General features: G+C 30.7%; 2 protein-coding genes, 2 non-coding genes and 1 pseudogene across 15 annotated transcripts; 2 read left to right on the top strand and 3 right to left on the bottom strand.

Moving 5' to 3' along the window:
* Nucleotides 1-904: 904 nt before the first annotated feature.
* On the bottom strand, nt 905-7,753 carry sqd (RNA-binding protein squid). Of its 11 annotated transcripts, none has more exons than XM_076411061.1 (8): nt 7,478-7,730; nt 6,063-6,103; nt 5,590-5,864; nt 5,174-5,390; nt 4,507-4,677; nt 3,639-3,698; nt 2,749-2,855; nt 1,371-1,470 (listed from the first exon to the last, which is right to left on the bottom strand). In XM_076411061.1, exons 1-7 carry the CDS (start codon nt 7,627-7,629, stop codon nt 2,779-2,781), a joined length of 993 nt encoding a protein of 330 aa, XP_076267176.1. In that variant the 5' UTR covers nt 7,630-7,730; the 3' UTR covers nt 1,371-1,470; nt 2,749-2,778. The 11 variants fall into 11 exon arrangements, with proteins under 11 accessions (XP_076267201.1, XP_076267247.1, XP_076267176.1 ...); XM_076411079.1 differs by having other exon boundaries at nt 2,758-2,855; XM_076411052.1 differs by lacking the exon at nt 1,371-1,470 and adding an exon at nt 2,023-2,486 and having other exon boundaries at nt 7,478-7,729.
* On the bottom strand, nt 5,456-5,529 carry LOC143189441 (small nucleolar RNA snR61/Z1/Z11). Its single transcript, XR_013003884.1, has one exon. It is a non-coding gene; the product is annotated as a small nucleolar RNA snR61/Z1/Z11 (small nucleolar RNA).
* Nucleotides 5,919-6,002, bottom strand: LOC143189442 (small nucleolar RNA snR61/Z1/Z11). Its single transcript, XR_013003885.1, has one exon. It is a non-coding gene; the product is annotated as a small nucleolar RNA snR61/Z1/Z11 (small nucleolar RNA).
* A 251-nt stretch (nt 7,754-8,004) lies between the features above and the next one.
* LOC143200524 (uncharacterized) lies at nt 8,005-11,716 on the top strand (annotated as a pseudogene). The gene is made up of 12 exons (XR_013006743.1): nt 8,005-8,181; nt 8,243-8,316; nt 8,384-8,530; nt 8,675-8,853; nt 8,919-9,338; nt 9,395-9,601; nt 9,669-9,814; nt 9,901-10,075; nt 10,135-10,295; nt 10,347-10,445; nt 11,200-11,440; nt 11,496-11,716. The product of XR_013006743.1 is annotated as an uncharacterized LOC143200524 (transcript).
* A 767-nt stretch (nt 11,717-12,483) lies between these two features.
* xit (ALG6/ALG8 family glucosyltransferase xit) lies at nt 12,484-14,519 on the top strand. Its single transcript, XM_076410999.1, has 7 exons — nt 12,484-12,643; nt 12,708-12,980; nt 13,032-13,188; nt 13,244-13,483; nt 13,565-13,670; nt 13,728-14,004; nt 14,062-14,519. Exons 1-7 carry the CDS (start codon nt 12,585-12,587, stop codon nt 14,495-14,497), a joined length of 1,548 nt encoding a protein of 515 aa, XP_076267114.1. The 5' UTR covers nt 12,484-12,584; the 3' UTR covers nt 14,498-14,519.
* The last annotated feature ends 1,793 nt before the right edge of the window (nt 14,520-16,312 follow it).

Here is a 16,312-nt window from a genome sequence, read left to right as displayed (position 1 = left end):
TGTATCCCTTGCTTTATCCACTTTATACAGTATGTTTATTAAATCTGATATTTAATCTTTGTCAGATGATTAAAACTAACATTTTACCTTATATCAGCCTCCTTTTGGTTGTTCATTAACTGTCTGTAAACAGGCATACCATTAAGTTCATCTTTAAGAAGGAAGATAACGTTGTGGTAAGGTTCTAGAGATATTATCTATATTAATTACTTGGCCTATTAATATCAAAAAATATTTATTTAGACTATAACTGATTTTTTCCCAACTTTTCTTAGCTGCATTATGGCAGTTGCAAAATGTATTTAGGGAAAGAATAAAAAATCATTCATTTTTGGTATATAATATATTTACCATTATTAAAGGTAGAATATATCTGACATTCCACGTAAAATAAATAAAATTTAATTAGTGAAAGTAATTCAGAATCATACTTTCAAATTAGCTCTTAAATGAAAGTTCATAAAAATGTATCTAGGGGTGGATAAAAAGAAAAACCATTAATATTTTATGTAACATATATTTACTATTATTGATGTTAAATATCTATCGAATATAGCACAAAATAAATTAAACATGATAGGATTTTCTTGCAATACAAGAAATCAAATTTCAACCAACCAGTGATTCTTTATAAATGAATGGTTGGGAAAATATAAAATATTCCTTAATAATCATCGTTTCAAATATATGTAAGGAAAGAAAAAAACCAGTAACTATTCCTATAACATATATTTACATTGTAAATATCTTTCAGGTCAATTGCTTGCGAAACATAAATTTCCAAAACCACCTTACATGATGAAACTTTAAGAAACAATCCTCGGTATTACATATTCCAAAATATTCAATAATTTAATTATGAATTATATAGGGAGGGGGGTTAAAAAGAAAAAAAGAGTTAAACTACTGATGTTATATAACATATATTTATAATATAAATGGTAATATAAACATATGTATGTAATGGCCAGAAAAATTCTCAATACTATACAAAAAATCTTTCAGGTCAGTCGCTTAAAATATTTTTGAAACTGTATATTAACGAAATAAGTTATTTTTTTATATCAATACATTATTAGCGAGACAGTTGAGGAAACGGCGTGCTTTTACATCACTACAAAATATCTTTTCATAGAGCTTAGGGTAGTTTATTATTTTGGTGTTCTCATATACTATAACTAGTTTTAAAAAATTATATATCTATGTATATATATATTATAGAAAACTAAGATCAGTAAAATATAAAAAATCTTTTAACAAGCTAACGAGGTAAAAGATTGGTACTGCACTCCATTCGAGCAGTTTGTTAATCGTCCGGTGCATGAATGAAGCACAGTACAAGGAAGCAGGCTCATACTCCACTCCCTGACTTGTTTTGGACTAGCTCTTAGTCCAGTCTTCTTTGTTCTACCCTGTACACTGAGGCTCGCCTACCATGAAACTATTCTTTCTTTTGCGGTCGATAGGAAGCTAAAATAAAAAAAATCGAACGTAAGTCAGAACGTGTAACCAAACCTAATTACTTCCAAACCAACATGTCAGTTGTATCTAGGTTTCTCCAAAATATTATAATCACTATTCTTGTAAAACCGATCACTGTGCTTGTAAAGTAAATGACAAAACTCAAACCTGCCTCAATAAAAATAGCAGTTATTTTAAGTTAGTAAAAAAATTAACATTACCATTAATAACAGGAACTCTCTTCTTCTGAAGATTAAATGTGTCTTATTAGCCAGTTGAAAATCAGAGACTTTTATTTTTGATATCAAAAAGAATGTTCACTTATTCTATAATAAAATGCAGAATGACTAAATGTTTATTATGCACTAAAATAATGTTAACAGTATGTCTTCATAAGTTCACAGTATCATAATCTATGTATATCGATTAGCGAATGAATTGTTCCTAAAATTGCCACCATTAAAGCTCTACCAAACACTGATAATTATTATAAACTAAAGAATAATTAAAAATTATAAAAATAGGGAGCAAAATTGCACTCTGAATAAAAACAATAACCCATCAGATTTCACATCGCTTTTATTAATAAAGTTTTTTGTCATAAGGAAGTACATGGATGACTTCAATTTAGATTTACAGCTAACTTAAATCTAAGCTTTACGACTATTTTAAATTAATAAAATCACCAACATAAAACATACAACGTGCTCACTTTAAATTAGTCCAAATTACATTTAAAAAGTTGCAGCTCAATGAGCTACGAAAAAAAAGTTCCAATTTACCTCTCTCCGATACAAAAATAACCGAATCAGACCTGTCTTGGTACTCGCGAATTTCTTTCAAAAAAATCAACGGGCATAATTCGGGCATTAATAGAACGCAAAAGTATATTTGTACAAAATTCAATTCAGGCGAAAAAGAAACAACGTCGTTATTTAGTTTGTACAATGATCTTCTTCCAATTAAATGGAATGACTGCTGAGAAAAATATTTAACTATTTTTACCGGTGATATCTGAGAAATACCTGAAACAAAAAATCTAATGTAAAGTTTGAACTGATAAAACATTGGTGATAATTGAGTGCAAAATTTGTCGGAAAGTTAAAAATACACAAATTTGACGTTACTGCCAAAATGAATATTCAATTATTTTTCTGATATGCCCTAAAGACGTTAATTTAAATAATAACCAATGTATATATATTAGCGTTCTTAATTTGACTAAGTAAAATTTAGAAAATATTAAAAAATGACAATGAAATGAGAAGCAAGAGTGACTCAACTCACCTAACCTACTTTAGCGTCTTTGAGGCTTTTTCAATAAGGTTGGTGTCGCTGATTATTCGCTCTGCCGCCGCCCCTGGCTTTACCCTGGAATCCACCACCCGAACCACCTGAAAAGAACGAGCAGTATAAAAATTTTAATATTTAATCCCATCTACTCACTAAATTGCGACTTGTCACTTGCGAACGTGTCAATTTGTCACTAGAGCGTCACATTCTCAAGGACACGGGGCCATTCGCCACCTGCGTTTTTACGTGGGTCTGATTTTTCCTCTTCCGCCTTTAGACTCGCTACGATAATATATATACATTTTTTTCATAAAAATATATGCGAAAAGCATCTAATCACTCGAGTCTAAAGCCCTTTCACTGTAACTGAACTGACCGCAAGTCGTCGAAGGAAGTAAAGTGAAAAAGAATTCTGGTCGCTAAGAAAATTTAATAGAGTGAATTTGTAGCAAAAAGATCAGAACTGTATTTTATTAACTAGTACTCAAACGAAATATTACTAAAACTCACTCTAATAAATTTGTTGGTCAGAACTTTGATGCCTCATGCTGTTTTAAAAATAAAATAAAAGAGGATCATTTGGTCGCAGTTAACGCAGGTCACGAAATGTCAAAAACAGTAAAACACTTAATGGTGGCAAAAACACGTAGGAAAAAATCAAAACGAAAGACGCAACATTTAATGTACAACATTGAATAAAGGATCGTTCGCAACTACTCGACATTCCATCAATTAAGACGAATGACGGAAAATTTCCATGATGAAAATGGCTAATTTTGAGTCATTCCCTTTTTTTAAGCAAAACTGTCCAGACAAATAGATTGTATTTTCGTACGAACTAAACAAAAAACTTGACGTGCAAGTAAAATGCTAAATTTTAATACCTTTTCCGCGATTGTTACTACGTCCACCACCATATCCTCCTTCGTAACCGTATCCTTGGTCTGCTCGGAATTAACAAAAAAAAAAAATGTCAATTAGATTTACTGACAGTTGAAAAAAAAAGAGATACTGGAAAACTTCATGAGGTACAACATTCCGCTTTTAAAACATTATACTGCAATAAAATGTTAAAACCATTTCTTCTGAAAACAATCAGCTTAAATTGTAAAAAGGTTCATTTAAGAACACATGCAAATACCCTTAGTTAAATAATACCAAATGACAAGGTATAATCAATTATTAATAAATGGTTCATCATAATATGAAATGATAAAATAAAAGTTAGTGTTTATTTCGGAGCCTTAAATAAACCATTAAACTAGGGCACTTGAAATAATTCAATACAATGAACCTCTTCTCTTATAGAGATTATATTTTGATCTGGTATCACAACAAATATCGTACCATTGTTTCCCAGTATAATAAAAGAAACACGTGCAGACCAATATTTTTTTAACATTTTAGTACTGAACTATGTAAGGAAAATTTTGTGCCTGAAACTACTTAAAATAAAGCCAAAATCTAATTTTTGATGGTCAATTTATTAAAATATCTTGTGTCTACCCAAAAGCAAATGTGATCTAGATATACAATGGAACTGTTAAAAATTTATAAGATGTACATGCCAACGGTGTTTGTTTGCTAAAGGTAAACAAATCAAGTGCCCTTACAAGGTAGAAACAATAATTAAAAACTATGGCAAAACGTAACAATCGCGCTGAGAATCGAAATAAAAACTACAGAGTTACTGACTGTTCGTTTGGGCTGATTGCCCTTTAACATAACCCCTTCTAGTATTGCTGTATTTACCGTAGTTTCCATAGCCGGAGGAGTAGTCATATCCACCATAACCATCATAACCGCTTCCGTAGTAACCGCCATAGCCCCCACCGTATCCTTCATAACCGTAACCTCCCTGACCATAGTTCCCGTAATTGCCGTATCCACCCTGATTCCAGCCTTGTGAGTAACCACCGCGTCCTAAAATACACAACATAATATAATTAGATTACTGTTGTGCGATTGTATACTAAATATATATTAATCAAAATATATTAATTTATTTTTATGAAAATTGATTATGGTCAATAGGTCAGTTAAAAAATATATCATACAGCATTGAGCGAATATACCTTGACAGTACGTGAAATAATGTACTATGCATACATAAACCACAGAGATTATGACAACTGTTAGAACATAAAAAGAAATTATAACCTTAATAATGAAAATTTAGTCACTACATGTTCACGTACCATCACCTTAACCTGTGTCTCTTTTTTCCTGATATTGTAACTTGTACTATATTAATGTAAAATATATAATACTTTGCAATATGTAACGCAACTTAATGTGTGTATTTTACATGTAATGAAATTGTTAAATATCTTGATCTCAGAAGTTTAAGACTTTTATAAATTATCACTATAAAAAATAGGCTAATCTCTTGCAAACCAAAGAAACTAAACAAATTTACCTCCACGTCCACGTCCGCCTCTGCTACCTCGGCCCCTTCCCATCATGAACTGGTCTGGTTTTGGTGTAGCTTTCTTTACGTCAACTTCTTTATCTTTGATTGTTTGTTTTGGCCTCTTCAGGAGATCACTCACAACCTGCTCAGACTCAAATGTGATGAAACAAAAACCTTTCCTTTGGTTCTTCTGCTTGTCAAATGGCATTTCAATGTCAACAATCTGAAATAACAATATAAGATTAGCTTAAACGTTTTAATAACAAATATCGGCGCTTATATATAATTGCCTCAGAAGTGGTAAAGAGTATCTTCTCTGTTCATTCAGAAGCAGAACTGGCAAAAATTTTTCATCATAATAAAACACTTTGCTGAATATTCTCCCAAAAAGTATGTAATAAAAACAATTAAAAATTAATTACCTTTCCATATTGTTCAAAATATTCTTTAATGTCATCATCAGCAAGTTCAGGTACTAATCCACCAACAAATATTTTCCCTTGTCTTGCCAATGCCTTCTTTGGATCACATTTTTTGCCATTTATTGTGTGATCACCATCAGCTACTACTTTATCGATTGATTCCGCATCTTTGAATACAATAAAGGCGAAACCGCGGGACCTGCCAGTTAATGAATCGGTCTTGACGTTTATGCTCTCGATTTCACCATATTTTCCGAAGTACTCTCGTAGGTCTTCTACAAGAAGGAAACCATCTGTGTTATCAAATACCAATAATAATGATTCATAAAACGTCAGAAAATTTACTTCAGGAGTGGTAAAGTATCTTCCCTGAACATTCAGTAGCAGAACTGACTTTTTAATCATCATATAATTAAAACAAATAAAATCAATACTTTAAAGGCGAACATTGAAAATTAAAATAAAATACTTACTATCAGTTGTTTCCCAACTGAGGCCACCAACAAACAACTTTCTGTAAAAACAAAAACCTTTGTATTAGAATTAATGAATACCAGAACAGTTGTCTTCCTAAGCATTATGATTATCTGGGATTTTAAAATGCTTATATATAAAATTTAAAATTAAGTTAATTATACATCAAAGAAACAAAAAAATATTTGCAATCTGTAATAGTGGATCAGCAATCTCAAATGTCTGAAATTTACATTTATTTTAAAGCAAAAGACATTCTAATAATAACTTTTACTAATTTTCATATAATCATTGGACAATTGAAAAGAGATGTACCAAGCATAGATAATTCAGATTTCCCATAATTATTTGAAAAATATCAACATGCAACCCTGAATGCTATATTCCTGACTACCAAGACAAAAAATAATTTTTTCAACGAAATTCCATTCCCAAAATCTTGTAGTGTTGAATTCTTGAACATCTGAAGAATATTAATCTTACATTAATATTAAACATTTTCCTGCAAACAGTTACTAAAAAACTACCTATAAAAATATATCTACGACCAGCAAATTAAGTCTTGATTTTAATGCTCCTTTAACTCTAAACATCAGGAAAAACATTTACAAATGTAGACATTTGACAAATTTAATGCAGAAACCAAACTCTATACAAGATACATCCTATATTTACAGTGTAAATGCAAAAACTCTGAATTATCCAAGTAAAATTTGTCGTCATTACTAAGTGTAAGTGGCAGATTTCTAGTGCCCAAGGATAAATACCATGGGTCCTGGGTCTGCAGGCCTCCATCCACTGGAACTCCCCGTTCTTCTGCTTAGCCGAGAAGCGACCTGGAGAAAAGGAACTTGGTTTAAATTGGAAAGCTCGAAAACCTATCATCTGTCATCCTAGCACCCGAATTGATTTGAATTTAAATAGTCTCCAAATGCTTTACTGAAATAAACTGTACTTACAAAACGCACTTTTACTTTATTTATTGTTTAAAAATGCTGAAATACAAATTTCTCGTTAATGCAAGATTCTAATCGATTATTACAGCTGGAATTGGATAAACTGCAAAAATCTTCCGGTATTCAAACACCGCGCCAAAATGGGAGCATCGGTCGCCATTTTCTTGTCGAATTTTACTAGTCACCTTTGAAAAAATTAATTACAAAAAATACAATCATTACTTTACAATATCTAAAAATACACACCAAAATTTACAACATAGACTCTAAGCAACTAAATAATGTTATAATATGAGCATAAAAGATTGTATATTCGTTGATGATCCCAGATTTGCAATTCGATCGATAAAAAAATTATATCGTCCAAAATTTTAGTAGAAATAAAAAATAAATACTAGAACGACTCATGATCTACCGTCCTTATAATAAACTCCTAACTTTCAGGTTTATTAACTTACTTATCGTCGTCTTTTCCTGGGGTATCGGCACTGCCGCTATCCGCTGGCGGTGCATCTCCGCCACCGTTTTGTTGGCCATTTTCTTGAATTTCTGTGGTAACGTCTTTAGAAAAGTCTTCACCATTTTCCATTGCACTATCTTGTGAAGCCATTGTATTTGTTTATATTTACTTTTCTAATCACTAATTACTTTTGAAAGTTTAGAAATGTAACACGTCTACTTTGCAAGAGCACCGGAAAAGAAAAGATCGATTGATCAAGGCGTCAGTCCCGTAGAGGGCGAATAAGTCGCTTCCTTTCTACGGCGCAGGCGCGATCAACAATGTTGCCATGAAATTTTATTACAAATTAATCATTTAATAATGCTTACTAAATTTTTGTAGACAATTTGGTAGTTATATATAATATTTTAATTATACATTATATACAAAATATTTTTATTTAAAAATATATTTGTTTTTCATCGAAATCTGACAACAGCGATATTCCTTAAGCCTTTTCGATTGAAATGGTTTTCAAAGCTATTACGTCATAAGCTATTATATTTAAAAATTTAAAAAACAATTAAATACTTATTAGTTTAGAACGTAATTGTTAATTTATTATAAAACAGATTTCATAGAAATCTCATTTTTGTTATAATTCTAAATTATTTAAATAGTTTGCAAGAGGTTTGAATATTCCAATCCAAAATGCATTGCAAAGTAAATATATTTTATATTCTTTGTTTATAATTATTAGGATAAACAATTAAAATAATTTTAGCAAATGCAGTTAGGGGATGTATGGAGAACATGTGACAAAATTCGTTCAGCAAATCAAAAATTTTCTTATATCTGGTAATAAAATGGAAAACTATAAAAACACTATGAAATGATATACTTTATTCTAATATTTTACTGATAGAATCCCAATTTATTTCGGTGATTAAAGGACAACTTGGTGGAACGATTGGACTATCCGAACAAGAAATTTCCGAGCTTTCCGATTATTTTATAGTTCCTGATGGAAGAATATACTACACTCAATTGTGCGATGTTGTAAATGATAGTGGTGCGAGTTCATTTATTTTATTATTATTCTTTTAAATGTTTTATCGTGTAAAAATGAAATGAACGTGATATTTATGATATAATCATTAATTATATCAAGATAAATATGTTTGAAAATGAATAATGTTACTAATTTAATTTTTAGTCCCAAATTTTGGTGAAAATGTCGATTTGACGACTGGTCTCGAATGGAACGACCCACTGCATGTTAATCGCTTGAGTATATCTGAAGAAAGAAGATTATGTTTGCTTATTACAAAAATCGCATCTTTAGTTAACATGAAAAAGATGATTTTAAGGCCATACTTCCAAGATTATGAGCTTGTAATCAATATGGTTTTTTAATTGTTGATGATTGATTAAGAGATTGGTTAAGAGATTGATTTTAGGTATCCTGAAACAATGGAACTGTTACTAATGCGCACTGTAGCAAAGTGCGCATTAGATTTGGCTACTTGAATATACTTCTATCACCAGATAATTTTAATATCTTAGTAAAGAAATATTTGAAAGATAGTTATACATTTAACTATGTGGCATTTATTTATGAAGTTATTCAATATTTGAATAAACATGGTATTATGGATTTAAGCGGGGTATGGTTATATTTAAATATGGTATTATGAATTTAATTAAAACTACCCAGACCTGAAATAGGCAACATAAGCGCTGCTAGGCTTTTCGGCAAGCAAAGTATTTTGCATCCCGCTTTACAGGACCCCAAAAAAATTGAACATATTTTAACAACCATATCCATGATACAAGAACACGTTCTGCAAAATCGACTTAGGGTCAATACATTTTTCAAGGTAATTCAGCGAAAATAATTGAACTGGGTTAAAGAATTAAATTTTCATATTTTCAGCATTTCAATCTTTTGAATTCAGGATGGATAACTGTTGATCAGTTCCATAGAGGACTGGATGCTCTAGCTTTGAGTGGAAAACAAAGGTTTTTTTTATCACTGCCGGACGTTGAGGCTGTCATCAATCAATATAGAGACCCCTGTGATTCGACTAGAGTATGTTGGAAAACTTTTGAAGATGATATTGATCATGTTTTTACTGTAAAAGTAAGTGTACATTTTTGTTGTTCATAAAACATTGAAAAAACGTCATAAACAATTTGTAATATAGGAGCTTGAAAAAGTACCAACTTTAAAAGTGGATCCACCACCTCAAGAAGTGCGCGACTTGCCTAGATTAGGGGGAAAGAAATGGCAGACTGTGAATACTGAGCATCGAGATCTTTGTGAAGACACAAAAAAGATTAAAGATTTTGATAAGTATTTACATTTTTTATATATTCTTTCATTCATTTCGGTTTTGAGTTCATAAGAATACATAAATATTTGGATATATTATTTTCTAGGCACAATAATGGCCACGTTAGCAGAAATCAAATGAGACAGGCTCTGAATTCAAACGGAATTTTGCTCTCCGACGATGAATTGTTCTCGTTAGAAGAAAGATTCAACAGTGATATGGGATTTAACTACTTTTGGTTTTTGAAAGAAGTTGAACCAAAGCCCACTGATGAACCACTGGTGGATCTATAAAAACTTTCGATCAAATTAAGTGTAATTTATGTTTTTTTTAAATATAGTATATAGGATTTTTGCAAGACATGAAACGGTTGAATTCGGAACCACCTAAAGCACCGCCTTCGCGAAAGGAAAGAGATATCGTTCAGATATTGGCCAAAATTAAAGGGAAAGTTGTGAGGGAAATAATTCGTGTATTGGAATTCATGAGATACTTTGATAGGTAATGCCTTAGTGAGTTTTGGTCCGATTGATCTCTTTAATTATTCTCTAGATGCAACCAACAAGTAATTAGCAGAGATGATTTCCATAGAGCATTATTAATATGCAGATTTGAGTTAACTTGCAATGAAATTGAAACATTACTGAATGTGTAAGTTTTTTGTTTTATCATAATAATTTTTAGGAGGCTGTTAATGATTAATTATTGACCATCTTATAAATACAATATAATTTTTCAGTGTTTTTAATAAGACTGATTTTAATTTATAAGATCATGCACTACTACCGTCAATCAAATATTGATTATCGACTATGGCTTAGGTTCCCTCATTTTCTAAGTAGTTGAAAGGGTAATATAATCAAATTTATGACTACACTGATGATATAGTATATAACTTCACTTACTATTTGTTTAACATATAAGAGGACTAAGTTAAATGAAATTTTCTACCAATATTGGCTATAAAGATTAACCTTTTTTTTAGAAACTCAAACTTATTTTAGAGCATCCGCCTTGTTCCCAAATCTGCTTTAGATTTATGATATTTGAACATTTCACTCTTTCCCTCACAGTGAAAACTGAACGAAATTACCCTTAAAAGTTATTCAGGAGGGTGGTGATGGCCATATTTCAATTTAATCATTATTGAAACATACAAAATCGCTTATATTTTCCCATTATTACGGTTTCATCCATATTAGGTCTATAGTGTGTCTATTTCTTGATCTGGAACGAAATATTAATATACCTATAAAGTACAGATTTTTGAAGGAACCTTTCCCCTGATTTTGTAAGAACTCATTCAATTTTAACCCAACTACATTTTCAGAACCTTAAGTAACTCTACTGTGAATCAAATTTTATCTTCACAGTCCATCTAGTAATCATATATAAATACTTATAGATTTGCTTCGCCTCTTCGTCGGGAATGTGTGGATTATCGTCGATTTTCTGATGTCGTTGAAGAGGCTTTTACTCAGCCATGCCTGGAAAAAACACCTCTTATTGTATCAGTCCAGCATGTGCCAACTCGAGATTGTGAAAATAATTTCTTAAACTTCAACGAGAGACTAGTGTTGGGTGTAGCAATGCAAAAATTGTCAAAGAAACCTGATTTACAAATGAACTTGTCATCAGTACATCAAGTAATGTCTTTTTTTAATATCAATTTAGGACATCCTTACATTAATTTATTTGCAGGATTTTGATAAGACAAATTGTGGCACTGTATCAAGGACCAACTTCTTAAAAGCTCTCACTTTAAGAGGAATGTACAATTTAATTTCAAACAATGAATTTGATGTTATTTGTAAATGTTTTGGATTTGAAAGAGGCATGAGAGATGAAGTTGATTATAGAGCTTTCATGAAAGCATTAGATATTTTGTATGCAACTGACAAATATAATCCTTTCTAATGGCATATGTTGTATAATTCATCTTAATTATAATTAACACACTGTACCTAATAGCAAACATTGTATTACCAGTATCTATTTTTAAATAATGTACATGTTGTATTTCCTATAATAATAGCCAAAAGAATCCAAAAAGGTATTAATACATGGACTAATTGTAACTGTAAAGATCTATATTCTAAATGCAATCCTAAAATTGTCTTACCTACAATTAATAAAACGACACTAATAAATGAAAATAATTTTTTGCTCATATATAAATTGTTATTTCGACAACAACCCATGAAAAGGTGAAAAATAGAATCAATTGATAATATTAAGTCATAGATCCACATGGGTAAAAATATTAAAAACCAATTCCAGTGAATTCTACCTTCTAGTCTTAAACATAACAAAATGAAAAATAAAAGTAAGATAAACCATGTAAATAGAGCTCTGTGCATAACCATCCTGTATTTTTTGTTTGTTGAATTTATAGGTTATATCTGTAAAAGAAATAGAAAAATATAAGTATTTATATAAAAATATGTTCATGCCCTCATACCTAAAACATATTTACTCCATTGTGGAAATAATTTATGATTATAAACATTTCGTATGAGGTTAAATGACAAATGACCAGTGGCTTTCAATATTGTGATAGATTTATTTTTTAAAACTATAATATTTATTGTGGTAAAAATTGTACTTATAATACTTGTATGTTACTTTATACTTAAATTATATTCTTTTTTATAGCTCAGATTATTATTTGAAAACTCTTAAGGTGAATACAAAACTTAACCTAACATTAATACTTTTAAAACACCGCTCAGTTTTAGAAAAAATATATATTTAACATGATTTGAGATATAAATCTCCCCAACATCAATAATGATATTTACTACTAGTTTATTGACGTCTTGCGTAAAATTACTACTTGTTCCTTCCTAGTGAGTTTTATGTTCAATATGTTTAAACATTTTAAGTACTGAAAATTTTCTATTTTTATTTTAGCAAATCTACTGATTTTGAGGTCCATCGAAATTGGTTAGCAATTACCCATTCTCTTCCACTCGAAAAGTGGTATTATTCAGCTACTTCAGAATGGACATTGGATTATCCTCCTTTTTTTGCCTGGTTCGAGTTCATGTTATCCCAAGTTGCAATATATTTTGATAGAAATATGCTTATTGTAGAAAATATTGGTTATTCATCAGAAAAGACTATATTGTTTCAACGATTGTCAGTTATTGTAACAGATTTGGTATATATTTATGGAGTTAGCAGGTTAGCATATTGTTAATGAATGAGGATGTTTTTAAATAATCTGTCTTTTAGAGTTTGTAAGGCTTTGGCAAAAAGTTGGAGAAGTGATGTTGTTTTGCCAATTTTATTGATAACTAATTGTGGTTTAATAATGGTAGATCATATTCATTTTCAGTATAATGGAATACTCTATGGCATTTTACTTATATCTGTTGCAGATATGATAAAAGTAATACAACTAAAATAATTGAATTATGATTTGTTGATGCTTAATATGTTTATAGGAGAAATACTTATGGTCTGCATTTTGGTTTACATTTCTCTTAAATATGAAACATATTTACCTATATTTAGCTCCAGCTTACTTTATTTATTTACTACGCAATTATTGCATTAATGAAGGGCCAATTTCAAGTAAAAATATCATTACCAGAAGAGGTTGTGGGCATTTATTGCAACTAGCATTTATTGTAATATCTGTATTTACAGTTAGTTTTGGACCTTTTTTGTCACATGTACCCCAGGTGAGGTTTTGTTTTGTCTTGGTTTTATTTTTGATATGTATTAATCTTTTTGAAAGTTAGTTACTATGATTTTGTTTCTAGATTATTTCACGCCTTTTTCCTTTTAAAAGAGGATTATGCCACTCTTATTGGGCACCAAATATATGGGCGTTGTACAATGTTATTGATAAGACTGCTACTTTAATATGTTAGTATTAAAACCAAATTATATTGAAATTATATATACTCTATAATTATTTTTCAGTGCCCAAATTAAACATACCACTTGAAAATAATACTGTAGCAGTTATGACAGGAGGATTGGTTCAAGAATTTTCCCATACTGTGTTACCAGATATTGTACCACTAACTACACTTTTACTAGTTTTGCTGTTTACCCTACCATTAATGATAAAGTTATTATTTATGAATAAAGCACCTATACATTTTTTAAGATGTCTTGTGCTTTGTGCTTTGACTTCATTCTTATTTGGATGGCATGTTCATGAAAAAGCTATTCTCATGGCTATCATTCCATTGAGGTAAACATTTTATGTAATGCTATAAATATTTATACATATATATAAATTTTATTTCAGTATTTTGGCTATTATGGAACCAATAGATGCTAAAATATTTCTAATCTTATCAACAACAGGACATTATTCTTTATTTCCACTGTTGTTTCCACATTCCTTATTATCAGTAAAAGTGCTTTTACATATTTTGTATTCCTGTTATTCTTTTTATAGTTTATTTAAAATACATATGTCAGCAATTAATAAATATGCCTTACCATTGTTGAGTACATTGGAAAGTCTGTATGTAATAGGTTTATCAGGAATTTTTCTGTATGAAAATGTTATTCACAAGGCACTCATGCTAGACAAGAGGTTGCCATTCCTTCCCTTACTGTTTACATCAGTTTATTGTGCTATGGGTATTACTTACTCTTGGTGTAAATATTACAGTTATTTTATGAGTTCAAATGGAGACAGGAAAACTCAAAAAACAAAAGCTAATAAAACAGAATAAATTAAAATATTTTTGAAAAGAACTATTGTTTTATTTTATATTTGCCCTTTTTGACACGGTGTTAATAAAAATTGTTAATTTGGTTTAAGAATTCAATTAAAACATTGAGATAGAAGATATTGACAATTAATGTAATCTGTCTATAAATAATAATGTATATGAATAAGATTTCTATTACTTTGAATCTTTATTTAGGGAAATTAGGACAATAGTTAATTTTTTTAAGTTATTGTCCGGCGTTAGCTATGACATTTTCTTCATTTTTCAAACAGCTCATGGATTCCACATTGAAAAATTCTTTACTCCACTTTTTGTTTCCCATTACGACTTGAATTAATTAATGAATCTCTTCCGATTTAAATCCTGGACGTTAAGAGGAGGAATGTTTTAAATAGTTTTAAGAGTTTTTTGCTATTCTTCAGAGTGATATTATGTACGCTTTGTCCAGCCGTCCCAATTTCAGTGCTTTTATAATTTTTAGTTCATAATTAAGAACCTGAGGTGTTAAACCAAAAATGTTAGCACTAGATTTTGTTCAAAAGGAATTTGGTTTATGAATTATTATAAGTTGACAAAATAATAAATTCGAAGCGATATCGTAATCTCTTTGACTAATTCAATGTAAACATTCGTTAAGAAAGGCACAGTTTATATATAAGTGAATCAATTCTGGGGATTCAATTTTCTACTGACTTCTGGCTCTTCCTAACAGGTCAATTGAAAAGTCCCTGGATTACCATAGTAAAACACATTTTTTTGGCAAAATTTTTTTTTATTCAGCATAATTCCCTTAAAGGGTGATACATTGATTATAGCGACCCTCCAACTTTTCAATACCATTTTTGTAGTACGATTTGTTCTTTGCTTCAAAATAGGCCTCAGTTTCGGCGATTACCTCTCATTCGACGAAATTTTCTTCCCACTGGGCATTCTTTTGAGATCTGAGAACAGGAAATAGTCGCTGTGGGCCAGATTTGGAAAATACGGTGATTGAGGAATCAATTCAAAACCCAATTCATGGATTTTTGCTAATGTTTTCACTGACTTCTGACACGGTGCATTGTCTTGTTGAAGCAGCGCTTTCTTTTTCTTCTAATACGGCCGTTTTTCGGCGATTTCGTCCTTCAAACGGTCCAATAATGCAATTTTAAGGTAGTCAATAAAAATTATTTCATATGTGTCCCAAAATACAGACGCCATAATCTTGCCAGCCGACGCTTGCGTTTTCTCAAGCTTTGGAGCGGGATTATCGTATGCAGTCCACTCAGATGACTGTTGATTGAAGTGGAATGATGAGCCATGTTTCATCCATTGTCACATATCACGTTTATTACACTTGATCATCTTCACTGCTCCGAATAATCAACTCGTTGTTGTTTTTGGTCAAAAGTGAGCTCGCGCGGCACCCACTTTGCAGAGAGCTTTCTCATACCCAAATGTTCGTGAATGATATGATGTACACGTTCAGTTGATATCTTTAGAGTGGCAGATATTTCATTCAATTTCAATTTACAATAATTCAAAATCATTATGTAAATTTTTTTAAGTTTTCGCCGGTAACAACCTCTTATGGGCGTCCACTGCGTTCACTCTCTTCGATGCTCATTTCAGCATGTCTAAACTTAGCAGACCAATCCTTGATGGTTGATTTTCTTGGGGCTTGGTTGTCCGGAAACTCGGCATCAAGCCAAGTTTTTGCTTTAACTGTATTTTTTCCTTCAAAAAAGCAATATTTTATCAATACACGAAATTTCTTTTTATCCATTTTTTCGCAATAACAAAAGTTGCTTCACTCAAAATGCTATAATTCACAAA

Source organism: Rhynchophorus ferrugineus, unplaced genomic scaffold (genome assembly GCF_030347505.1).
Source record: "Rhynchophorus ferrugineus isolate W39M unplaced genomic scaffold, kcgeb_rfMv2 rfM1, whole genome shotgun sequence".
Taxonomy (NCBI): domain Eukaryota; kingdom Metazoa; phylum Arthropoda; class Insecta; order Coleoptera; family Curculionidae; genus Rhynchophorus; species Rhynchophorus ferrugineus.
The sequence above is the reverse complement of the archived record's forward strand: the minus strand, read 5'-3'. Positions and strand labels throughout refer to the sequence as shown.